This window comes from Gavialis gangeticus, unplaced genomic scaffold (genome assembly GCF_001723915.1).
Source record: "Gavialis gangeticus isolate Ggan-Ray unplaced genomic scaffold, GavGan_comp1, whole genome shotgun sequence".
NCBI classification, from domain to species: domain Eukaryota; kingdom Metazoa; phylum Chordata; order Crocodylia; family Gavialidae; genus Gavialis; species Gavialis gangeticus.
The window spans coordinates 54,621,177-54,647,299 of NW_017729031.1; the positions used below are offsets into that span (position 1 = coordinate 54,621,177).

General features: G+C 40.0%; 1 protein-coding gene across 5 annotated transcripts in view; it reads right to left on the reverse strand.

Moving 5' to 3' along the window:
* The window catches only part of SLC25A12 (solute carrier family 25 member 12), a 112,182-nt gene that overhangs the window by 52,101 nt on the left and 33,958 nt on the right, over positions 1–26,123 (reverse strand). For all 5 annotated transcript variants that reach the window (XM_019522864.1, XM_019522866.1, XM_019522865.1 and 2 more), the window contains 6 exons: positions 13,348–13,487; positions 10,898–11,044; positions 9,808–9,946; positions 8,236–8,329; positions 7,591–7,675; positions 386–470 (listed from right to left, as the gene is read on the reverse strand). In XM_019522864.1, coding sequence (XP_019378409.1) covers positions 386–470; positions 7,591–7,675; positions 8,236–8,329; positions 9,808–9,946; positions 10,898–11,044; positions 13,348–13,487 — 690 coding nt within the window. The remainder of the gene's footprint in view (positions 1–385; positions 471–7,590; positions 7,676–8,235; positions 8,330–9,807; positions 9,947–10,897; positions 11,045–13,347; positions 13,488–26,123) is intronic.

Consider the following 26,123-nt stretch of genomic DNA (forward strand, 5'->3'; position numbering starts at 1 on the left):
CACACACACACACACACACACACACCCCCCCAACAGAAGAAAAATTCTTCGACAGTCAGCAAAATAATTCTCCACCCACTTTTCCTCCAGTTTTTTTCCTACATATTTAGTATACTTATCAAGTATAATTAACTGGAGTGCCATACTGTCTCTGGAAGGCCCATGTCATGATGGATGTTTCACCCTCAAGACTGTCTGGAGCCAGAGGTACCAGATCAGTGTCCTGTCATATTTTGCGAACGCAGGTATAAATAAAGAGCACTTCACAGAGCCCTCCAGTTCTTGCCATTCAGAACAATGGAATGCACCTTACAGCTTAGTTAGTCTAGCAGGATAATATTACATTAACCCAGGCTTGAAAACAGTACATAGACATGTCACTCACCTCCAGCAATTGAGCCCAAAGTGAACCTGTAAGCAGACTCAGCTATCTGGAGCCAGATAGACCTGCCCATATCTCCATAAGATTGCTATGGGAAAAAAGACAGATATGAGCATTTGAAAGTCCTGTGGGAAAAATCAAGGAGCCTATAAATTAGCTTTTGTAAAGTTAAAGGAAGAATTTGCTATAAAATGGCAGCTCTAAGACAAAAAGAAAAAGTACTGAGTAACTTCATTTGGAATAACAGGCAGCATTTTCAAATAAAACTTGCATACAATACTACCTTTCCAGTATTCCTGGTCTGAACAAACCAAGTGCACTTGAAAAGTGTTTTACTGATGGGAAAAACAGATTACATAAACAAAATGCAAAATCATCTTTGCTATGTTTCTATCTGACCCTGTGAGGTGCTAAGCATTCTCAATTTCTCCCAGCTTCAATAGAACCTGAAACCTAAATACCTCAAAGGCAGAGCTGAGCTGAATAAACAAAAATCTTATGCTAAGTTTACTGCCAAACTGTAAAGTGAAATACCTATTGCAATGCAGCATGGATTGGCAATGTACATATCCCTACTGGCATTGGTATTATGTTCCATATATAGAAATCTGAAGTGTATATATTCTGTTATATTTTCCTTTATTTGACTTTATTAAATGTTAAATGAATGGAACAGAGCCAAATTTAAAGAGAATACAGCTATGACACAGTCCAAGTACAAGTGTACCCACTAATTTACTTACTTTATTATGGGGGATTTTAAAAGTTGCTTTGTGCAAACTATCCCAACAACAACACTTTTTACTGCTGGGCCCCTGATCAATACTAACATAAGGGAGGCACAGCTTTGAGTCAAAAAGAGGGTGGATCTTCACTGGGTTTTAATATAAATTAAATAGCAGATGTTCACTGAACATACCCAGTATGTCTTAGATCTTGCATTGCGTGGGTTGCTGCTAGACTGCTTCACTGAATTTAATAGAGCTTCATGCTGCTCATAAATGACACAATGCAGGAGAAACATGTATGAGATTAAGCAAAGTTTAATGATTTTTAAATATAATTAAAAAAAACCCTTTTACCTAGGCTCTCTCTCATTTTAAATAAATAAATAAATAAATAAGGCTAAAACATGGCCATCAAATTTCTTCTCCAAAGCAATCTACTGGAACACAAACTAAAAGAGAACAGGCAAAAACATAATGAAGGCAGCACAAAACGTTTTTTTTACTAATGTAGCATTTTTAAAACATAAAAATATAACCAAAGGTATTTCTTCTGATGTAACATCAGCAGTATATTCAGTATATTTTCTCTATAGGGACAATGGGAAAGAAAGTGGATAAACCTGGAGAATTTTCCCGCTAATCCAAGAAGAACTAAGTTAAATGTTCAAGACTGAAAAAATACCACCAGCACCAACATACAGGTGTCTCAAGATTCACGCTGATGAAAGATACCCACTCTAGTGAATGCCAAAAAGTTATGGAAAAGAGCTAGTCCTTTCAACTCTTAACAGTTTTCTCCTGTTCTTAGCATGCTTACTTCTTTTTAGCCTTTTAAAGAGGTTTTCTTCCCTGCGAGCTTCATAGAGCTCCCATCAAAACCAAAGCATTATACTAAGACTTAAATCCTAATGAATACATCACCGGATGGTAAACTCAAATTCTTGTGAAGAAAATGCCACTTTTATCCCATTAAATGAATATTCACTATAGTTTGTGATCCACTTATATGTTCAGATGGATATGTAAATGAGTATAATTAATGCTATAGCTTTCAGATCATGAATATTTATAAACAGAAAATTACTGTAGCTGTCATCCAAATGTAACCACCATGATATTCAGCTGCTAAGTTTAAAAAAAAATCTTCTACGATGATAAAACCCATCAGCAAACATGGCTGAAAGCAGACTAATATTCATTCATGCAAAGTCTATAGAAACAGATAGAGACTTATGTTACTGTTCTCATTTTTCAGGGGAGAAGAGAGGGAGAGAGTCCACTTTCCCTTCCAAGCATAGCTCCCTTGGCACAATAGCCTAATCCAATAAGAAAGGTCTTCTTTCTCTTGTCTAAGATACTCAGTGTTATGCTGTGGAAGATAAACTAAGTAAAAAGTCTAGAAGTGGAAAATCTACCATATTTTCTTACATACAACATGCACCTCCCCCCCCCAGTATTCAGCAAAATTGGGATGCAAGTTTTAAGTAGGGAAGCAGTTTTCCTCACTATAAAAGAAGCAAGCCTGCAGACACTGTTCATGCCATGCAGTGGTCCTATGATAACCCCTTCACAGCCATAGCTATTGACTGAGCACTGTTGTGCCCAAAAGCAGCAACTGATCTACTGGCAGTATTTTGATGACGCTTGTGATACTGACACAATACTTTATTTACAGGAACTTGTATAAACCACTACTTATACAAGTACAATTCAGAGTAAAATGCTAACAGTCTTGCTCCTGCCCTTGCAAGGATCTGAGGCCTAACCTTGTATAGCATGTAGAAGCAGCATGATATCCCAGGAAACAGTCTGGATGATACAGTGAGCACTAGGAACTTACTGGAGCCATTCTTTCTGGACCCTCAATATTTCCAGGAGGACTTACTTTATGTCACATAATCAGCCATAACTCTAGAAAAATCTCCCCCACCCCCATATATTCTGCTTTCCAAAAACAAGGTGCATGTTTTATTTGGGGGTGTGCTGTGCATGAGAAAATATAGTAAATACAGTCTCCTTCTGCCAGCGTAGGATTGTTCTCAAGAAAACCAAGGAAAGGAAATGACTACTCTTTGTAAAGAGCATTTAGAAAACAATAATAGCCAGAATAAAGACACAGAATAGGCTGGAAGAAAGCCTTACTCCATGAGTAGAAGGGTTAAAGGAGAATATATTTTGTGCCAAGACCATGTCAGGAAAGGGAGACAAAAGGGGGCAAGGTAGTAGAAATGGACTATTACTAGGTGGGTGCATGTTTTTTTTGCCAAACTCCTTTTTCAAAGTGGGGTGTGCCTGCTACTTTAAAGGAGTAAGCAGCCTGAAAGACGACTAGCAGGTGGCAAAGGGGGCTAATGAGAGACTCGCCTGACCGAAAGAGGCTGGAGCTAGATAAGCCCAGAGCCTGAACCAGTCATGCATTCTCTCTCTCCAGCAAACATGAAGTAAGGAGCTTCTGGCAGCAGAGGTCCTAAAGGGACATGGATTTAGCTAAACAACTCTACAAGCCTGGGAACAGAGGCAAGCTCCCTGGGCAGAGAAAGACTGGGTTTTACAAGCAAGTGGCCTTTGTTTTATGTTAAACCCCTAGAGAGTTTGAGGTGTCTGCTAGAGGAGTGCAATGCTTCTTGTTTATTTAACTTGTACTGGTAGTCTAGCCTCGAGTCCTGAGGTGACAGGCTCAAGGCCTACTTAGAGAACCGGTAACCCAGAAGCCCACAGACAGAGTGCGGCTCAGTAAGAAATCCAGGAGCCTAGGAAAAGGCTGAGATCCAGACAAGAGGGTTGAGGAAACTGAGACTGAGCCCAGAGAAGGGGCTGCATGCAGGACCAGAGGTCCGAGAACCCAAGGGGGCTGAGTATACAAATAGCTAATATCAAAGAGAGAGAACACCCATGAGGCTTGGGCATGGTATAGGGGAGGAATGGAGCCCTGAAGCCTATGGGTGCTGTGGGGAGGCACAGAGATGCATGTAACCCTTGAAACTACAGAGGCCCTGCAGAGGCACAGGTCAGCTGAGAGTGCCCACTGAGCTTAAGGGTCGCATCAAAGCTGTTGGGCATCCAGGAGAGATCAGTAGCACTGCAAATAGACTAAGGCTCACTCTAAGGCCCGTGGGCAGCCTGCCTCATTCAACCTCTAGTAAGAACAACATGCAGCAGGAAAGCAACTAAGGGAATGGTGTGATAGAGACTGAGCCCTGCAGGAGTCACTCGGCCACCAGGTGGGATCACAGCTGCCCTTGGGCAAGAACCTGCCACACAAACAATTGGAAGCTACAGAAATCATTCTGTCTAATGAAAAAAGCATTCTAAAACATTCTGTATGATGGGAAACACCATGAAGATACTAATGAAAACCAAAATTCAAAGCTGCACCTTAAAAATGCAATTTCATATTGTTGACCAGTACTTTTCAAAGTTTTCATTTTCACCCGTCCAGACAAGTATCTGTCTGGAGTCTAGAAGGGAGGAAAAGATTGAACAGATTGATGCAAAAATCTATGAAACAGCTAGTTACTGGTCAAATATTTTTGGACACCTACTTCATTAGCCTAAGTATGTGTGTACTTAAAAGGATGTGACAGAGCAGTCAAGGACAAACACACCAGAAACTGAGCATGGAGAGCCTATTCAACCCACCAAAATATACGACAAGTCACAGAGTTCATGTACAGAATTTCCTTACATTTTATGCTGTTCAAGACTTTATAATAACCCCTGTGGGACCACACCTCAGTCACAGCAGTTCAGTAGATTTAAGATTTCTTCAACAATACAAGACTTAAACTTCAAATTTTCTGTGATTTCCTTGCCAGCTACCCTTGGGAATTTCTCTCTTTTCCAATTACACAGCCCTACAGACTGTTTTTAGTCTTTGCTGTGCCTGCTTTTTCCTCAGACCTCAAGAAGAATGAATTGTATTTGAAATTTGCCTAAGTCGGTGATTCTCAACCGTGGTGCTGTGGCAGCTTGGGGTGTTGCAAGAACCTTCTGGGGATACCACAACACCAGCACCACCATGACAAGGTTATATTATCCCATGTGCCTCTGTTTTCAGGGGGCATGTTGGAGCTAAGCTAAGAAGTGGCTGCAGCAGAAAGGCACAGCTGCCTGTATCAAGCAGGCAAGTGTGCCACTTCTGCTACAGCTCTTCCTGATTCCGCTCCAACATGCCTCCTCAAAACAGAGGCATGCAGGGCAGTTCTACTTCATGAAGTAGCATTTATCCACAGGCAGAACTGTCCCATACACCTCAATTTTCAGGAGAAACAGCAGAAGTGGACTAGAAAGAGCTGTGACAAAAATGGAATATGTAATGTAATGTAGGCAGGTGCAGCTTTCTCCTGCAGCCGCTTCTCAGTTGAGCTCTGACATACCCCTTGGAAACAGAAGCATACTGGATGGTTCCATCTGCCCTGTGTGCCTCTGTTTCTGGGAGACACCATGCACAGCTGGACCAGCAAGGGTTGTGGCAAGAGTATACACTCCTGCCACAGTTGCTTCCCAATCTGACTCTGCAGGTGGTACACAGTGTGGTGGGGTGAATGTAATTACAATGTCAAATCAAATACTACATACTAAGTACTAAGTAAAATGTTTATATTACAACATGAATGATATATTTAATTAGTTTTTAAAATGGAATACTCCTAAGTTTCAAAAAGTTTTGGTGGAGTGCTTTGAGTCTAAAAAGGTTGTTAGTCACTGGTCTAAATGTATCCCATCCATGCAGTTGGTCCAATAAAAGATATCACCCACAAAAATCTTTGCCTCTTGCATATTTCCTAGACCATCAGGGCTACAACATCATTCCAACAGTATCTTAGACTACCAGAGTCTCTCTTGTGGATGTAATTGCTCATAGGGATTTCAGATGCACAGGGCTTTTAATCAAAGTGAGCTAAAAGAGGCAAGGGGCTTTCTAAAATCCCTGATATTTCCAAAAGTTAAGAGATTTCTGAAAAGTTTTTTTTCCTGTTTCCACCCCCACCCCTCCAAGAGATAGCAAATCACATGGCCATTAGACTGACAGACACTCAGAATATAGGTTTGCATCCTGGAGAAGAAGCTAATAAAAAAAAATTGTCACTGGAACATGTATCTGAAATCATTTATTTTTCACTTGACAGTACCCGCCTCATATGTATTCAGTATCTACCCTGGATACTAAAAAGTCTTCTAATATATTCTTCTTAATTCACAAGATTGGTTTTCTCTATACCAGCAAACATAGAAAACCCAAATCATTGTTCCAAAAGCAGCTAACTTGATGTAAGCCATGTGGTAAATAAAACTCAGACAATACCTTCCTTAAAGGCTTACTTTAGATGGTACAGCTTTATATGGAACTAAGTTTATTAAGATTTTATAGACTGAAAGCATAAATAAAAGAATCCACACCAATAACATAATCAGGTGCTGCATCCTTTTCTTTGTTTTTTCATAACTGAATTTGGGGCCAATTATATAACCACATAACTCGTCACATATGCCTTTCTGAATTTTCAATGCAACTCTTTCAGTTGCCTGTTTTCACTGCAGTGTTAACTTGAGTGTTGATAGCTCAAGTTAATGCCTCCTGATTTAGGTTAGTAAGAATGTCATACTGAAAAACATTCTAGCTGCATAATGTACTTGTAGCAGCAGCAGAATCCCACTGTATTATTTGCTCTAGCTTTGGCAGCACTTGAGCTTCAACTAAATCCTGGTTCAGGCCAGTTAGCTCAATTTTGAATTGTCATTTAATTACAGCTTGAAAAATATCTTGACATAAGAACACAATGAAGAATCTCAGAATGTGAGCTATCTTTTCTTTGGAATTTAAGAATCATATTTTTAAAAGGCCTTAGCATCCAATGACTGCTACTGAAAGCCTATTTCATTTAACATATACATCAACACTTGTATATCAAAACATGAAAGAAATGAATGTCTGAGCCTAACATGCTATATAGGACACCTATATTTAAGGTATGTGAAATTTCTATAAGAGCAAAGAAAGGCGTCAGATGGAGTAAAGAGTTAACATAATGTACATATAGCTATGTTTACAACATTATGGTAAAGGTTAATATGAAATTGAAAGAAATAAAACAAAGCTCTGAGATTTCCAGAAATGTTTCAAAGCATCAGCAGATATGTTTTTAAATAGTTTTAAAAGTAAAAAATCTAAGTACCTGGTATTTCAAATTACTGAGAATTTCCTTCGGTATAGAGCCCAAAATCTTGTCAGAAAACTATTCAATGAAAGACTTGTTTCACAAAGGGTATTTTTGCTTTTTTTTTTTTTTTTTTAAACTTTCATCCTTCTAGGAATAGATTTCTGTACATGCTTATACAGAATCAGAGATTCTGGTCCATATAAGAAGTCCTTCAGGAGAAAATAATGTTATTTTTAATGAATAAGTATTCAGCAGTCTTACAAACACTTTCACATAAGCATTTTTACAATTTATTATAGCTATTATTATTTCTACCTACCTGCCTCTGAAGTTCTGCTATGTTGTAAGGCAAGGCACCTTCCGCCAAAGGTGCTATTCTGTCAATATCTGCCAAAGTCAAGCGCCTTTAGGAAAGACCAAGAAAAATAAAACCATTGTTAGACAGAAAAACAAACAACTACCTCTTTCCTTTGCCCCCTCCCCCATTAATATATCCCCCTAAATAGATTAGAAGCTACTGTAGAGAAATCCAGTCCTGGGAATTATGAGCCTTTTCTACTTTCCTTGTCCATAAATGGGAGAAAAAAATTCAGCACTATCTAGGATTGAGTCCTTGGCACCTGGTAGCACAAGAACTGCGTTTATTAAATGAGTAGCCATTCCATACCTCATCCATACCTCATAATATATCTCACATGTGATGCTCTACCCAAGACAGCCCCTCTACTTAAAGTTTATATTATCAGCATAATAATATGCTTTATGTTGTGATATACTAATTATCCTGTGACTAGTGAACATGTTTGATATTCATATTTATACTATGCAACACATATTCTGCTAATTATTAGTAATGAAACACTACAAAATGAAACAGATCCACTTTGGGGTAAGTATAAATGTTACAGCAGAAATAATATAATTCTTACTATTAATAGAATTAAAATGATAGTTACAAAATTACCCTGTAGCACTGTATAAATCTGAAAGCTGGTAGAGGATATCAATTTCCAGTGGTGTAACCTGTCCAAATTTGATTGCAGACTGGGTAAATTCCTCTGGAAGCAGGAAGAAACAAGTTAACTGATTCTAGTTCAGTTTTCACTTCAAATATGCATTACTAATATTAAGAGCTATCATTGGACAGGCTACTCAGGAACAACATCTAGAAAAGAAACAAAAGCAACCAAAATAGTACTAAATCTATTTCAAAATAGTATGAAGCATAAAGTAAGGCTAATCCCATTTATGGCAAGCAGTTCCCACTAAAGTCCACAAAAATTCTTATATAAGCAAGGCCAGCAAGATTGGACACAATATTTGTAGTTCTTTTTGTAACAAAGCTACTGCAAAAGCAGATCATGATAGAACATGGTTTTAATTCATTAAACAGCTGAACCAATCTTTTCAGGGTTCCTTCTTCCCACAGCACTCCTTTACCCAAGTCTGGGTGTAACTACCTATTGATATACTTGTTTTTGTAACATCATGATGCTCCTCTGATCATTTAGCTGAATAGCATTCACATTTTTTTTTCAGAACAGAGAGTACACGGGTCATATTTGTGCAGCAACACCTACAAAAATAGGCAAAAGCAGGCAGATATCACTGCATATTAGAAAATCTGGGTAGATATCCCATGCTACCCTCTAAGAATAGAGAATGTTAAAGTAACCTAGGCGGTACAATTTACTCTGAAATGTTATACTGCATGCAAAAGTGGGAGGAAAAAGGACGAGATAACATTTTTTTATCAGTGTTATGACCAACAGGTCTCTCCACCTAGGCAAATTACTGTTATAAAATGGCTACAGAGGGCCGGTCAGCTCACGCCACTAAACAGAAACATGGTTAACTTTCAGCAATGCTGTGTGGACAAAAATCCTAGTTGCCACCAAATGGTTAGCAACTATTAAAACTGGGGAAATAACAGTCACTGCAGTATCACAGAGGAACAACTAACAGGAAATGCGAAGCTTTTGATGATGGATTTTTAAGCTAAAATAATTTTCCCACATGCTGTATATTTTCAAAGGGTTTGTCCACAGAATGCAATGCAGTGGCATGCTGAAATACTTTACTCGTGTACTGAAAGCAACGTGGCTTGGGTTGAGTACCACACTAATGTGACTAGTATAGCTTGCAGCTCAACAAGATGAATTAGTCTGGAAGAATACCATTGTAATGTAACTATACTACTTATGGTATGAGACAGAGTTCAGGTATCTCCATATGGCATCCCTATGTCAAGGAGAAAACACATTAGAACCATGCCCTCAAGCTACCAGGACCAGATAAAGCTTCTGCCCAAACCCTGAAAGCTCCACTCTATAATGACACAGCTGGAAATCCTTGCTGGCCTGTGAAATCCAAAACAATGCAGGAGAACTACATGCAGAATCAATATGGAAACACCGATAACAACACTAAACTTCAATGTTACAGTCACCTCTGACTAGCCTTGGACCATGCACAGTATTAAATATCAACTTTTATTGATCTGAAAATTAATAAAGAAATAGTAAATGTATTTTACCTTTTGTGATTTCAGTATCTTTCCTTGTACCTGCTATAATACTGTATATTTTTCTAACAAGATCCATGTTATTCAGCAGGGCATTAAAAGCATTGAAATAGGAGAAGCTGACCTGGTGTGAAATACTTCCACCTGCTACCTTGAAAATAAATAACAGAAAGATAAAACAAGCCCTAATATGAGTTCAGGTTTTTAATGAGACCTCTGCAACCCTTGGTCACCCAAAAACATATTTACTGCAAGCCAGTGTCCACATCTTGTAAACATACAAAAAATAAAATACTTCTACCACTGCAAATTTTCATTTTTTTTAAGCAGTAGTAGGGATGAGAACATCAGCAGATAGCCAATATATTAATGTCTTTGATTCAAAACGAACGATAAGAAACAACTAAAATCTTCAGAAAGCGACTACAGAATTAGACTGCTGTCCAACATTGTTAATAGAACATGACATAATTTCTTCAGTGGTGAAATTTATGCCAGTTTTATTTTAGGTAAAGGAATTAATTGTCTATAGTAAGATGTGTTCATTTTAAATTGTAAGGTAATTACTCAGTACAAATCTTTACCAGGTTAAGACCTCCCCCCCACCAAATAATTTAAATACATGCTTAATTTTAACCATGTAGTAGTCCCCATCAATTTCAATGAGACTTCTCATGTGTTTAACAGCTTTGCCAAAATGGGGCCTTGAGTATTATGCCACAAAACAAAACAACCCCCCCACATCTTACACAGTAGCCCCATTAAAGGCCACCAGGGCTACATATAAGTAAGATTTTGAAAAATCCAGTTCACCTTGTGTTTTTTATCATAAAACTATTGCAATTCAAGGCACAGTTAAGGCTTTACTTACAAAGAAAGAAAACATTCAATTGCTAACAACAAATAATCTTGCTGCCAGTCACATAGTACAACTCTTTACTAATATTACTTCCACAAAATCACCAGTTTGTATACAAGTTCTCTCTCAGGGATGTCATTATATTACCAGCACTGCTAATAGAGAGGGAAATAAGGAGTTACAAGGTACAGAGACATAAAACAGAGCTCAGTTAAATTAAAGACATTTTTTCTTTACACTTACTGATACTAAGTTTTCTTCCACAAATGGAGTGAGCATGTGTGAACGAATGGTAATCATGATATCACTGAAGTCCAATCCAGTGATCGTTCCACTTTTATTTTTGTCTTTTATGGCAAAGGCTTGTCTTGCATGTTCTAACTGTAGCTCCTAAAATAAGATGATTAGAAGTAACATATTAGGAGCTCATTCTCTTACACCCACTGATTTCAGCTGCATCTCTAGGAGCATGTGTGCATTTTATGCAACGGAAATTACAAAAGAATCATAGAACCATAGAAAATTAGGGTCAGAAGGGACCCCAGGAGGTCATCTAATCCAACCTCCTGCTCAAACCACCACCATCCCCAGCTATATCATCCCAACCAAGGCTGTGTCTAGCTGGGTCTTAAAAACCTCCATGGATGGAGATTCAACAGTCTATCTGGGCAGCCTGTTCCAGTGCTTTACTACCCTCCTAGCGAGAAAGTGTTACTGCCATTCAAATGCACGTGTATGCTCATTTTTACGTGCCCACCAGTGCCAAATAGAGGGAAATAATCACTTCCCTCAATCTGCTGGCAACACTCCTACTAATGCAGCCTAGTATGCCATTAGCCTTCTTGGCAATAAGGGCACACTGTTGGCTCATTCAATTTATTGTCCACTGTAACCCACAATAGTTTAATAAAACAAGAAAAATATTCCATCCCTGCCAACTCCAAATCAAACCTGTAATGTCTCCATACCACTTCTGCTTATCAAATACTCTTTTCTATGTTAGAAAAACCTGGCTGAATAGCCAACAAATGTAGGCTTTGTTAAAAGAAAATGGGAAGCACATTTCATATTTCAAGACCCAGTGCCACATCTGCCATCTCCTCATGGTTAAAATCAAAGGGCTGTTAGCAAAATATACTCAATGATCTCCCTCAACGCCAATCTCATGGATAAGTCATTTTATACTCTACTCAGAATTAAACGCTACAATTTAATCTAGAGCCTCAAAACCTGGAAGATAGTTAAATCTTCAGAATATAGGTTGAGCGTGCCACTGACAGAAGCACTTCTTAACAACTTGCCACTGAATTTTATGCCATTTAAAGTTATCTTGAAAAATAGTTTAATCTAAACATGAAGAAGCAACTTGCAGAAAACATTGGTCTGGGTCATGCTACTAAATTCTGTATCCAACAAACAAACAGATTCTCTCTTCTTCTAGTCAGGGATGATAAAGCATACCCTCATCTTCAGCTGTTAAGCAAGTACAGATCCAAATTAATGCTAAAGTTCTAAATCAAGAGCAATAAAAAATTAGGCACAATTTTGTGGCACACATCAACTGTACCAAGGCAGCTGGTTCCTTCCTAGATCTACTGTTATCATCCAGGCAAACCTAAATTTAAATTGCAATGGGGTTGCCGGTATTGGGATTGGGATTTGGCTTGCTAAATTAGCTGAATATGCCACAGCCAAATCTACCTGAGGAGTAGGTGGAAGAAAAGGGGGTAAAGGAGAATATACTCTTAACACTGGGTCACTAGCATAATGAAGAAACCAGTCTACATTACATCTCTTTGGCCCCTAAAGTCTTGTTTAAAGGAAAAGTAGAAGAGACAAGATAGAAGCTTAATGTAGTCCACATTGGAGCATCATTGGGAGAGAAAAAAGTCATCCATCACTTTTCTCTAGGCCCTCAATAAAAATATAATTCATTGGCAATTGTGCCTGGGTCAGACAATGTCTACTGCTTGTGCTACCAATGCCTCAGGGTAATCAATATGAAAAGCTTAAGTTTAAGTTTTTCTCAAAGGGCATTGTAACTACAATAATTGTAAGAGATTGTATTAAACAGATTTCATTGCCCAATTTGCAATAGATCTTCCATACACACTACTGACTTCAGAAACCTTCTTAATCAAATTATATTTTCAGTGCCTGAAGCATTTCTTTATCCTAAACTACAGCATAGGGATTTATCCCTCAAACAGTTTATTAATATCAGCTAACTCTGGAATTATGTTGCGTGTGAAATTCTAGCTAATATGAAAATGTATAGTAAGTATTAGGATAGAATTTACTGAATTAAAAGCAACATGAAGCAGTATAATAAAGTAGGAAGGTAAGCTACAGAGTAACAGCCACTGGAGGCAGTCAGTACCCAGTCTCTCTCCCACTGAAATTAGCTTTATTCTTGCAGTAAAGCAAAAACATGATTAGAAACTCACAATTTAATTTGACACCAACAAGAAGGGGATAGTTTAAAAGACAATGCAATTAATCCTACCTTTACACAGAACAGTGGATACAATTAAAATGCACAGTGTACACTACTTACAGAAATGGTACAGTACAGTGACAATTTAGTGGTGTTCCAATTAATCCAACATATAGTAAAACTAACATTTATAATCTCTGTTACTCATGCTACATCAATGCTGAACAATTTTTCACTGACAAAATAAACAACTGACCTGCAGAAACTGAGTGAACTCTGAGTAGTTAAGATGCTTCTTCCTGTTGTGTCCAAAGTGCAGTCGAATGAACTCACAGTCCCAATTGAAGGGGATGTGATGATGAACAACGGTTTGTCCAAAAATTTCTTTGATATTTTCTTTAAAAGACAAAAGTCAATGAGTTGTAAGCCAAGACAGTGAACGTGAGATGTTGCTGGTAAAAAGCAGACCAGCAAAATTTAAAAAAAAGAAAAAAAAAAGTAAAAAATGCTTTAGTTCCTTTCACTGTATCTGCCAAGGTTTTCATTTGAAAACTGGTATAGGACCATCTGATACAGAACACATTACTTGGTGTATTACACTATAAAACCTGAATTGTTTTCATTTGCTTTTAATTAATAGGCAAGTTCTCTTGTGCACTATAAATAACTGCTATTTTTCAATCTGTATAAAAATAGTGGTTTTCCCCATCTCTACAAGAAATGAAATTAAGTTCTTTATCAAAAGCATGAATACCAAAATTAGTCTCATACAACATTTGTCATACTAAGCATGGTTTGACAGAATTATTTCAGTCGCATTAACCAGAATATCTACTGAAGACATTTTAGACAATATCTCTTATAACTTTCATTAGTTCAATAGAATGTACCTTATTAAAAAGCTTCTCATGTTAAAAATATAGCCGTGGCACAAAAGTAAATCCCATCATGTGATTGATAGTCTCAGTTACTAAGATATATTACTATAATTTAAGTTAGAGATGCTGCATTTTATATAAAGAAAAAAATTAATATATATTTTATGTATACTCGGACAGCTGAAATCCTGATGGCTTGTCCTATGACATATTTGTGTTTGGTAAACAAAGCTTGATCAATTTGGAAAAATGTATATGGAACATGGGCCTCCTTCACATACATTACCATGACTGTGTACACATGTCTGCTTTGTGGGTACAAACAGGCAATTGAACAAATTTGGCTATTTATACACATAGCAGGAAGGGAGAAAAGAATGAAAATCCATAGAAGAGCTCAGAGTCTCAGATCAAATAATATACAGGACTGGTTGTCTTCTATGTATCATTTGCTTCAGAGTGTACTACAGATTATGTATTTTAAAAAGGGAAACTTGTACTGCAAGATAGAAGATATAGAAGAACTTTGTAACTAATTTAACAGTCAAATATAGACTACGTTGATAATGTCAAATTGCTTGGGTGCAGAGTGTGACAGGAAAGAACTGAAGAATGTGCTGAGAATGCTGAGTGATCAGAAATGTTTGTCCATATGCCTCCAACTACTTTAGATCAGGGGTTGTCCACCAGGGGTACGCATACCCCCGGGGGTACTAAGGAAGTAAGCGTGGGCAGGCAGGGACAGAGCGCTGCCATGCACTATCCCGTGCTGCCACAACCACCCAGCCAGATGCGGGAGGCGGGGGAAGCTTGCATGTGGCAGCTGCTGCCACTGAGTTCAGCCTCACACCCTCTCCTTTCGCCCCCCAGCATCCGGCTGCTGGGGGTACACTGATCCGCATCTGGCTGCCGGGGGTACACTGATTCCAAAAGGTTGAAAATACCTGCTTTAGATGTCTGGTCTCAAACATAAAATGAAAGTGCAAAGCAAAGGGTACTCCTTTTCTCGCATGGAATTATTCATATTTCTTCTATGCTAGGGCCTGTTCCTGAATTGCTTATGTTTAGGCCAGACTAAAAAATTAAAATTGAGCACATCATGATGTTCCTTCAGCCTTTACACAATTCTTTGTTCCAGTGGTCCCCTACAGTCTACTTAGAATTCTGGGAATGAGTCTCCTCCTTCATTAAATTCTTATAGGTATATTATACCTATTTGAGCACCTGACGAATATAAAAAGGCCTTGAATTCCCATAGATTCAGTGAGATTTAGGTGCTTAAATGCTTCTGAAATCCTACTGAGTGCCTAAACAGCTTTAAAAATCTGGCCAAAAATGGTTTAACTACTTTTGAAAATTCACAGTAACATCACCCATGTTTATTGTTTAGAACTATTAAAGAGACCTGAAAGTAGCTAGTACATATTACATTTCTTACAGATCCAGTTTATCTAAGGCTGTGAACAGATGTAGTTTATTTACCGGAATCCAAACTAACTAAATTGAAGGCAACCCCACAATAATTAGATTCTATACATGGAAAATTTATAAATTTGTTACAGTTATCTACATATAGAATCTAACTTTTCGGGGGTCATCTTAAATTCATGCCTCTCCTCCCCCCACCACTGCAGTGGGAAAAACAGTGGGGGAGGACAGGTAGGGGAGGTAGACATTAGGGCTAGGGACAGACATTCAAAAAGCCCAAGCCTGAATTGATTCATTCTTTGTAGGTTAGTCTAAGCTGAACAGCTTAAACTGATTAATAACTGGACAGATATTCTCTGTTAAACCAGGAAATGCAGGCACATGCCTGCAATGGCTCAAGCTAGAAGATGGGGGGCGCCAGAGCATGCATGCCAGCCACTGCCAAAGGGGTGGAAAGAGATGTCCTCTAGGGTGCTCACCCCTCCCTGCTTGAGTGGAGGGGGCATAGCCAGGCATCAGCCAGGGCTAGCACAACACACAGGATGCCAGCCACCAGCACATGGGGGGGCAGAAGGGACAGGGGAGCTGCTGCCAGACTGAGGAGTGGGGATGGGGGAAAAGTCCTTTCTCTGAAGCAAACATATACTGAACACAGCAATTTCCAAAGCATACAACAGGAAACTACCAAAAACCTTTGCCTAGTAAAATACGGCATATACAACTTAGATTAACTTAAAATGTAAACCAGGAAGATAAACATTAGTCTTACTAATCCTGAGGGTACAGCCAGGCATTCAGAGAGACTTTGTTTAGGTATGTAGCTCTCTGTATTCTTTGGTGAATCTGTCTGCAACTTCCCTTAACTACATCTCCAGGATGTGTGATGATTATCAGGTCTTTGCCAACACTTCCCATCTTTCAGTCTGTTCCTGCAGGTCCTAGCTCTGGGCTCACAGGTGCAAGGCTTGGATCTGCACACAGGGGACTAGCTTGCCTCTCCCCCCTGCCTCCCTTTGGGACATGCTGTGGAATTAATCCCATCCCAAGCCAAAGAGACTGCAGCCAAACCCCCAGGGGTTCCGGGGCAGAGAGGGGACAGAGGGAGGAATTAACTCCATCCCTGCCTGGATGCAGGCAAGCCATAGAGGTGCAGCTGGGGCTGGAAAAAACAGCAGCAAACCCCAGGGTTTGCCAGTGGAGGGGGTGGGGAGAAAGGGGAGAGGGGATGGAGGGAGGAATTTGCCTCGGGCCATGGCCAGTCAGCATCTGGCCACACCCTGCCACTGCTTAGGCTAAACAGCAGAGGGAAGCGGTCAACCCAGTTCACTGGAGCAGAGAACAGAGCTTTGCCTAACCCAGGGAGCATGCCAGGATACTGGGTGAATCTGATTTAATATAAACCAGCAAGGGGTCTGGGACAGACACTGGATAAACTGGTTTGACCCAAATCAGTTAAGTCTGATACAGGCAGTCATCGACTTACAACATTTCGAGTTATAATGTTTCACACTTACAACATTTATAAATTGACACCCTGTTTCAACTTTATGGCATCAGTTTCGACTTTACAATGCTTGATCCAGTGTGATGCCATGCCAACGAATAAGTTTGCTGCATCGCTCATCTCCCTGGAGAACATCTGTCCAAACTGCCTTGTACACTTTCTTTAAGAAAGTAGACAACACTCCAGAAAAGCCTGCAGCCAAGACTCCTGAGAAGACTCCTGCCAAGAATCCTTCAAAAAGTCCAACCAAGAGCCCTTCAAAAAGTCTAGCAAAATCACCTCAAAGAAGTCCTTCCAAATCAATATGATTGCTACTTACAATATAAATGTATTAATGTAGCTATATTACTCATCTATAATTGACTGAGTTCAAAATTCTGGGTTATTTTTGGTGAAAATAGGGTATCGGTCCTTGGTTCAGGAACCAATCCACCATTTATAACATTGTTTCTTATGAGAAAATTGGTTCCAAGTTACAACAGTTCAACTTAAGACGTGGTTTTCAGGAGCCAATTGTGTTTTAAGTCCGAGGACTGCCTGTACAGCATTCAACCAGGTGTATCTCAAACTGGTTTTGGCCATTTTCAAACTGGTTAATGTGCACTGAATGTCTGTTCTGTTAAAGATTTAAACCAGTTTCTGATCACTTAAATTGGTTTCTGTGTAATGTCTGTCCCTAGCCTAAATGAACCCAGACTATGCAGCTTTAACAGTTGCATCCTAACAGCTTATACAGATATCATTTCAGATCCATAAAACTGATATTTCTGTCTATATTCTTATTATTTTGTTCTGCATGGATTTAATTAGACTCAGCAGCCAAAGAACTCATTGGCACATACACCATGCTCTGTAAAGAATGATGGTGCAGATTGATTGATTGATTGATTGATTGATCGATTTCATGTATAGCATTTAAGACACTCCAGAAAAAACAATGTGTATGTTGGAAATTATAGATACAATCAATAGTGTGAGTTTTAACTGTAATGTTTAAAAAGATTAGGCAAGCATCCTCAAAAAGGCACAGGAATTTGGTCCAAATTTTCTTCAGATAGACTAACTACATATGTCAAGGGTAGCAGTGATATTATCCAGCTACTTTTTTATGTGAAATGCAATGACCATCTGTTCAAATCTCTGCACAACTAAGTACAATAGTGAGGGAAGTCTCACTAGGATAATACAAGTAATGTTACTGTTTTGCCATGGTCTTGAACCCAGGGCTTTGGTTGCCAGGAATGACTGCTCAGGCTGGTCTGCCACCTCCCCAGCTGACTTTTCAGACCAGAGACAGCTGGCTGGAAAACTCCATGGCCACTCCCTGCCACCAGATTGGCTGGGAAGGGTCATCTGACTCTCCACTCCCTCCTATATATACTCCTGACCCAGAAAAGGAAGTATCTGGGCATGAATAGGAATTCACCCAGATTGCCTTTCTGTTCCTTACGGCTTATGATTCTACCTGTTCTCTGCTTGATCTCCTGGCTACTCAGCCTAGCTCCCTCTGACTTGGTGTTCTGCCTGATCCTCCAGCTTCCAGACTTGGCTTCTTGGACTGATCTTCTGCTTCCCTGGTACCTAGATACTGTGCACTGCTCCCAGCCCCGGTCAGCCTCACAGACCTGAAGGGAACCCCAGACCTGGCCACCCACAACCTGGCATGACCCTTATGGCCACAGCCACATTAGTTACAGAATAGCAACATGCTGAAATTTCTTTTCTCGTGAATTCATTTCACCACAGCAGATACAGAGATGCTCATAACAAAGTATTTAGTGACAGAAATTGGTAAGAACAGCTAACATGCAGGTACACATGCTCCTTTCTCTGAATAGACACCAGGAAATGCTCATAAATGAAGATAAACTGCAAATAATTCATATATCTGAGAGAACTATTGACCTAAACAAATTAATTGTTAAAAGTCTGTCATTTACTGCACTTTCTACTTAAATTTGTTCATTTGTCCCCCATCAAGGGTAATGAACAAATGAATGCAGGGGTATATGTACTGCCTGAAACTAATTTTAATTCATTTTGGGAGCAACTATTTCAAGTTAATGTTTATATACTTAAGTCTTTTACTAGTCTTTATTACCCTCCTGTAGTAGAGTTAATTTTATTGAACTGACACGCTCTTTGAAGACTTATTCTGATATAACTCCATGATGCAGTCTGCATAAAGGCTGCTATACCTATGGTATACATGACAAACTTAGAGATTCTTCCAACCTAGTATTAGTCCTTTGGAGTGAAACTCCTAAAAATATATAAATCCTATAGTCCCAGTGTGCCGGCAGTAAGCATCCATCTCATGAGATAACAGAATTGCACTGAGTGACACATCAGCTTGCTGAACATACTCACTTGAAAGATAAAGCGAGGCTGGAGTGACCTCTCTAGGGTGCAAAAGCCTGGGTAGTGTATATGGAATCACTGAATTACCCACACACTACCATCCCCCTACATCACCTCCAAACTAAATCAAAGGATTGCTGCAGAAGTTATCCACCTAAATATTTTGAGCCATTTAAAATGCTCTTTAGAAGCAGATAATGTAGGAACTGCACATGGATTCTGTTTAAACATCTCTAAATATTTCTGAAGATGCTAACAAAAGTCAGTATATGTGGAGCTATGTACATTTGCTAAAGAAGAAGACCCTATTTAGAGAATACAATTTCAGGAAAGAAACAAAATACCAAAGCTGAGAAACAGATGCTAAAGATACCATATTGCAGAACACAGTATAAAAATCTAATTAGAATATAGGCACAACTGAGCAGGACATCACTATCAAAAATCCCCCAAAAGTGGTGGCTAGTTGTATGTTGTTGCTCAATGTCTTTGAATGGATGCTAGAGGCTCAAAAAATATCTAGTACGTTTGTGGGGGCTTTTAAGCACCTTCCTTTATTTTTAAAAATTATGTGGACAAATGGGAAAATTATTTAAAGTTGGTAGTAACCAAATTCCCCTACACATAGATCTAATCACTCCACCTAAATCACAATCTCTAGTAACACTCATATTTCAACTTGGGCTTTTCACTAACCGTAAAGAGCCAATAAAAGAGCCAATAAAGAGCGAGCAAGCACGAGCAAGCAAACATGAGAGAGTGAGCAAGCATGAGAGAATGAGCAAGCTTGAACAAGAACGAGCATGAGCAAGAGAGTAAGAACAAATGAGAAAGCAAGAAAAAGCACGAGAACACACATGAGAAACAGTGTGCACGAGAGAGAGCGTGCATGAAAGAGCGAGAGAGAAAAAGCAGGACACTGCGCACATGAGCGAGGCACCACGTGCACGAGTGAGCGAGAAAGAGTGTGTAAGAGTGAGCAAGAAAGAGCCAGCCGGAAAGAGTGAGTGAGCAAGAATGCAAGAGAACATGAGCACATGTGCACAAGAGGACGTGAGAGGGTAAGTGCGAGTGCACAGGTGTGTGAGTGGAAACGGGGGCGCACAAAGGCATGTGAGAGTGCGCAAGGAAGAGAGCCAAAGTCTGTATAAAACCATTTGCTGCACAAGAAGTTTGTTCTGATGTAAAAAAAGATAGTGGATGGAATCGACATGAAAGAATGCTTGCTTCAAATAAAATAGTTTAGACATAAAATTGCTACTCCTATTTTAAAAAGGTCAAGACCATTATTAGAAGTGGCCACAATACTAAGGAAAGGATATCTTTTGATAGGTCATATTCCCATGTCACCTCTTTTCCTTTCCTCTCTAGCTGATGAAGTATTGTTTTGTAATTAACAGCTTAAGAACATTCGCTTATTTTAAACCATTCACTATTAGAACTGAATGGGTGCCTCCAGCTGCTAACAACAAGTTATACAGAGATTACTTTATTTGTGGTTTCTAATATACACTAGAACAATAACAAAATAACAACAATAAAATAATAAATATTTTCATCTTCTAATGCGGAAGGGATAAAGAGAAGGTGAGGATTGTTTCTAACTGAACAGGCAGAAGGTCAAGCAGTGAGGCACCTCATATCCCTTTCTGCAGTACTCTCAAAATCCCTACTGATTCATGGTTTTAAGGTTTATCGCTCAATTCCGAAGAGTAATTTATCGCATTTTCTGGAGTTAATTCACTAGTTTAACAAAAAAAATGGTAATAAATCCCTGCCTTGAAGATAACAGCAGAATATGCTGGAGTTTTATGAAGTAGTATATTTTTATTGTTGTTTTTTATTCAACCATCTCTCTAAGTTTAACGTATAGCTCAACATCAACATAACTTGATTGCTGTTCTGTCCCCAGGAATTTATATGCATTTATTTTAGAAATAAGATTACTGTTTTTTTAATACTTTGGAAGGTTCTTGTTGAACAGCTTGCTTTGTTTTGAGTGGGAATATATGAGTACCTTGTACTAGTCTGCATTCAACTAGATATTTTTCAGAGGACTACAGCAGTGATTTTCACATTTTTTACACTCAATGTACCCCTTCATAATTGTTGTGAATTGAACAGCACCCCATTTCACCTGGAGCCAGAGTTGCTGTATAGGATAAGTGAGAGGGGAGGAGGGACAACTGGCCAGGGAGACAAGGGGCGAGTGGACAGAAGCAAGGGTCAAGCCACCTATCCCCACCACAGCTTGCCCTTCCCCCGCACGCTTCTGCCTTCCCAACTGCAGCAGGATGGGGGTGAGGACTGAATTCAAGCCAACCCTCCAACAGATTTTCCATGGATAGCAGAGATGTACACATGGCTTGGCTCTGGTCCCACATATTGTGTGGGGTGCATGGGCTGGACCCTGCACCATGCACACTGTACCTCAGACCCACTGTGCTGTGTATAGTGCCAGGTCTAACACACGCCCCTGTGGGCAGCGTGTCCCATGCTGGCCCCAGGGCTGGCATGCGCTGCCCATGGTATACAGGACTGGATCAGCCATGTGCACTGCATACAGTATGGGGCATGTGCTCTACAAGGTGCTTCACCACCCAGCTTTATGTGCAGGCTCCATTTCCAGCAGTGTGGTACACGGGCAGGACCCAGTGCTGCATGCTGCTGTAGGCTGCATGCAGCCCCCCAGACTGGCACTCTGTGCTGCCTGCAGCACCCAGAGTGCACACCAGCCCCCAGGGCCAGCACAGTGTGCACTGTGGGCAGCGCACAAGCTGGACTTGGTACTGCTGTTCCACAGTGGGGGGAGGCAGGGGTGGTATCAGTCCTGGTCTGGCCTGCAGATTGGCTTCAGAATGCTCATCTAGCATATGGAGCTGGATGAGTGTGACACCTTGATATACAGAATCTAATTATAACACATTTTTTATTTTCCATGTATAGCAAGGGTGTCAAACTCAATAGGCACTGCAGGTCACATGAGTGGCGTGGGACCACAAGTGGTGTGCGCTGGTTAAATGATCTGGTCCCAAGGTCCAATTTAGGCCCGTGGACCTTACTTCCCCACTGCATGCAGTGCCTGCTCCAGGCAGTCCAGGGTGGGCACCATGTACTGTGCAGGTCCCAAACCAGATAGAGCAGGTACCAGCATGTAGGGGACCCACAGACCTTCCCTCTCCCCATACTGGTTCCAGATAATCTATTCTGGCTGTTTGGAGACTGCACCACATGTGTAGACCAGAATGGGTGCTACATGCAACACAGTCCTGGATTGGATGCAGCAGGTGCATGATCCAGCATGCTCAGAGGATCCTAGACTGGCCCTATATAGGTACTGCATGCAGTACAGGTCCTGGAATAGACACTGCATATGGCACCCTGGTTGAGACTTACTGGGCTATAGAAAAAATTGAAAATATGTGAGAACAGGAAGGCTGAAATGACATAAGATAGGGAAGTTTTTCAGCTGTGTTCTTAACATTAGCTTGTGCATTTAACTAAAACCAGTCTATGGTTACAGAGTATGCCTGTCCTTGTGGTCTTTGCATGAGATGGCACAGTTGGAAAAGAATCTTAAACTTGTACATTCCAATCAGAAGTGATACAATCCAGATCAGCTCACAGACAGTTCATGAAGAATCCTTTCATTTTGTGTTAAACACCTACTGTAAGAGGGAAGTCAGCAGCCCAGATAGCTGTAAGTTCCAGCCACTTTCTTCACCATGTGAGACTTTATTTGTTTTAGCCTCAAGGGAAAACACAACAGTTTTGGTAATCTCAGAAAAGAAAAATGAAAGGTAAAACCTTAGTATATATATTTGCTTGAACTTTCAGTCAAATAATCAAAACCAAGCTTTATTGCATGTTTAATTTTAAACACGATTCAAACTATCATCTGTCATCTAATTATCTAATGTTTATCATCTATGCAGTAGACAGTTACAGTGATCAATGCAGGGAGTTTGAATCAACAGACTTGAAAGCATTATAAATGTGAATCATGATTTTATAGAAGTCCTTTCCATGTCTGTGATTGGGATTTAACACCCCTCAATCTCAAGAACTTCTATTACAACCATGACTGACACAGGAATGAATGGTTTAAGTGAGATATACTGCTTTGTTTTTAAGTCAAACCTATATATAAAAATCAACCCCATATTTTCTAACAATTTTAGGAAAACTGAACTTGAAAGATTTTTCCTGGATATAAAAATCAGTAACTACAGATGAAGAACCTGAATTGCTATTGCCCTTACAAAAAATCTCAGAGGACAATGAAATAACCATGGTAAGGAACCAAAGGTTTAAATGTACTAAAAATACTAAAATAAGAACTGCACTGAAAACTTTTCTGACTTACTATTTTTAACTGTATGCACTAAAATACTGCAGACACAGCAAGAAGACAGCAGGGAGCCAAATCACAGGTCAACCCAAAGTATAAAGTCAAGTGCGATCTTTATGGTTCTTTTGAAGGAAAAAAGGTAGACTTATAATCAGAACAGCAGAGTAGTTGCTTGTTCAGTTGGTTACTGATGACTCAACACTTTTCTCCCTATTTATTTTTATTAAAGTTTAGTTGTTCTGATACCAGCCTCATTAGTGTGTGACCTCACATGTAACAGTCTAAAGAAGCAGACACCAATTGCTGAAATAGTCCATGAACAGATGAGTATTATGTAATCCATTAGCAATATATATAGCTTTATAAAATCATAAAATTATTATTCTTGTCCTCTTGTCACCTCTTTGGAGGAAGGTATCTGTGTATTTTAAATTTAAAATATATGTTTAAATATATAAATGTGTGTATCATTTATCAAGAGTGGGCAAGACCAACAGAATGAGGGCAATGAGAGCAAGATGCAAGGTGGTCACATTTGCTGGGAGTATATGCAGAGTGAAATGTAAAGGAAAGAATACACTGAAGTGATGGAATTCCAATCATGCCACACAGAAATAAAACCAGTTATTGAAAATAAATAAATAAATCAGCATCTACCTAGCAATTTTCACACTAGTTGATTAGGACCATTCTAATTCAACATTATTTCTAATAATCACTTTCAATATTTATACATCCAAGACAGTCAAAACACTTGTAGAGAAACATGTCCAGTACATGGCATATTGTGACCATTAATCTATCAAATGCAGGTATTTTAAGCCAAGCAGTACTTATAAACTGAAGCCTAGTCTGTATCCACATACTAGAAAAAATATCTTGCAAGATTGTTTAAATTATGAATTCAAAGATCACATATCACTATGACCATCCAGTTAAGTTTTCTTAAATTCTTTGTAGGAAAACCTAACAACGCGATTTTTTTTCTGGCTTAATATGAAGCTAAACTGCCCATCTTATAGATGCACAGTGAGGAAAAAAAGCAGAAGTAAACCAACGTAACGCTTCTGTAATTCACAATAGTACTTGGAGACTCGCTGTACATTTTCAATTTAATATTAATAAAATTGATAATGATATAATAATTTGCATTTCCCCATACTGTACAAGTGTCAACCAATCCATTTTCATAATACAACTGTCCCCTTTTATATACTGTGAAATTGTCATGGGACTACCAAAAAAGCAACAAGAAAGAGTTGTTTTGTATTACAAGTTATGTTCTCAGTTAAATCTTTCCAAGTATGCTGCTAAGTATAAATTACACACTGATAAGCATAGGACTCTAGTAAACATAGGAAAGTAAAAGGAAGGAAACTTCTCTAGCATTCTTATTAAATGATCCCATCAACTTGAAAAAAATTACAATTAACTCAAATTTAATATGAGGTCTCTCTGCCCCCTACCCTCACAAAGGGGAAAAAAGCCCCTTATCTCAGATTTGTGTACAAAGCTGAGGGCGGGGGGAGGAGCTGTTGCAGGTCTGACTCTGGACCTGAGCTACGGCGACCACCTCTTCAAAATGCAAAAACAGGATACATGAGGCCAGCAGCTAGGCAGGAGGGGTCATGTGGTAGAGTCCTGCTGCCTGCCCCAAGCCTCTGGAGGAGAGCTCATCCCCTCCCCCTCGCACTGTTACTGCTACTACCTGCCCTGGGGAACAGGTCTCTTGTAGCCCCTGTCCGAGCACACACAGGGCAGGTAGACAGCGGGACTCCTCTCTGGCACCACAGGAGTGGGGTGGGGTAGGGCGGGAGTCAGTGTCCTGCTGGCTGGGGACAGGTAGTGCCACAGCCCCCACCCCAGGGGGCACCCTCCGCACCCAGCTGGCCCTGGCCCCAGTTACCGCAGCCTCCAAGTCCTCCTGGCTGCTGTTACCATCACAGCTGGACACCATGCTTACTCCCTCTGTCATCATCTCCTCACTGAATGGCAAAATCCAGGACAAATGCTATCCTGGAGTCATTCTGCCTAGGACCAGGACTGATATGCATGTCTTGGGACTGTCCTGCCCAATTAGGGACAGGTGGTCACCCTACCCTGAGCCCGGGTTGAGACTACAGCCAGTCCTATAGCAGTCTCCTACCCCTGCCCCCCTGCTTGCCCTCTGCAGCTTTTGCCCTCCCCCCTGCCCCCTTCCCCCGTTACTGTTAGGCACAGCTTGGCTGTGGCTGGATTCCCTCCCAGGCATGGCGGATGTGGAAATTCCATCCCCTGCCCAGACAATCAGCAGCATTGATACTCCTGCATGGCCCAGTAAAGGCAGTGCTTCCACATGCTGGGCTCTGGGGAGAGAATAGAGGCTGCGCAGCATCTTATAGTAAGGTGGGAGAGGAAGGGAAGGGCAGAGACTGTGGTGAATATGTTGGAAGGGGCAGATATTGTGGGGAGCTGGGGGCAGAGGGGGTGCAGGTAGTCAGGGGGCAGTGGTCAAGGGCTGTCTGATGCCC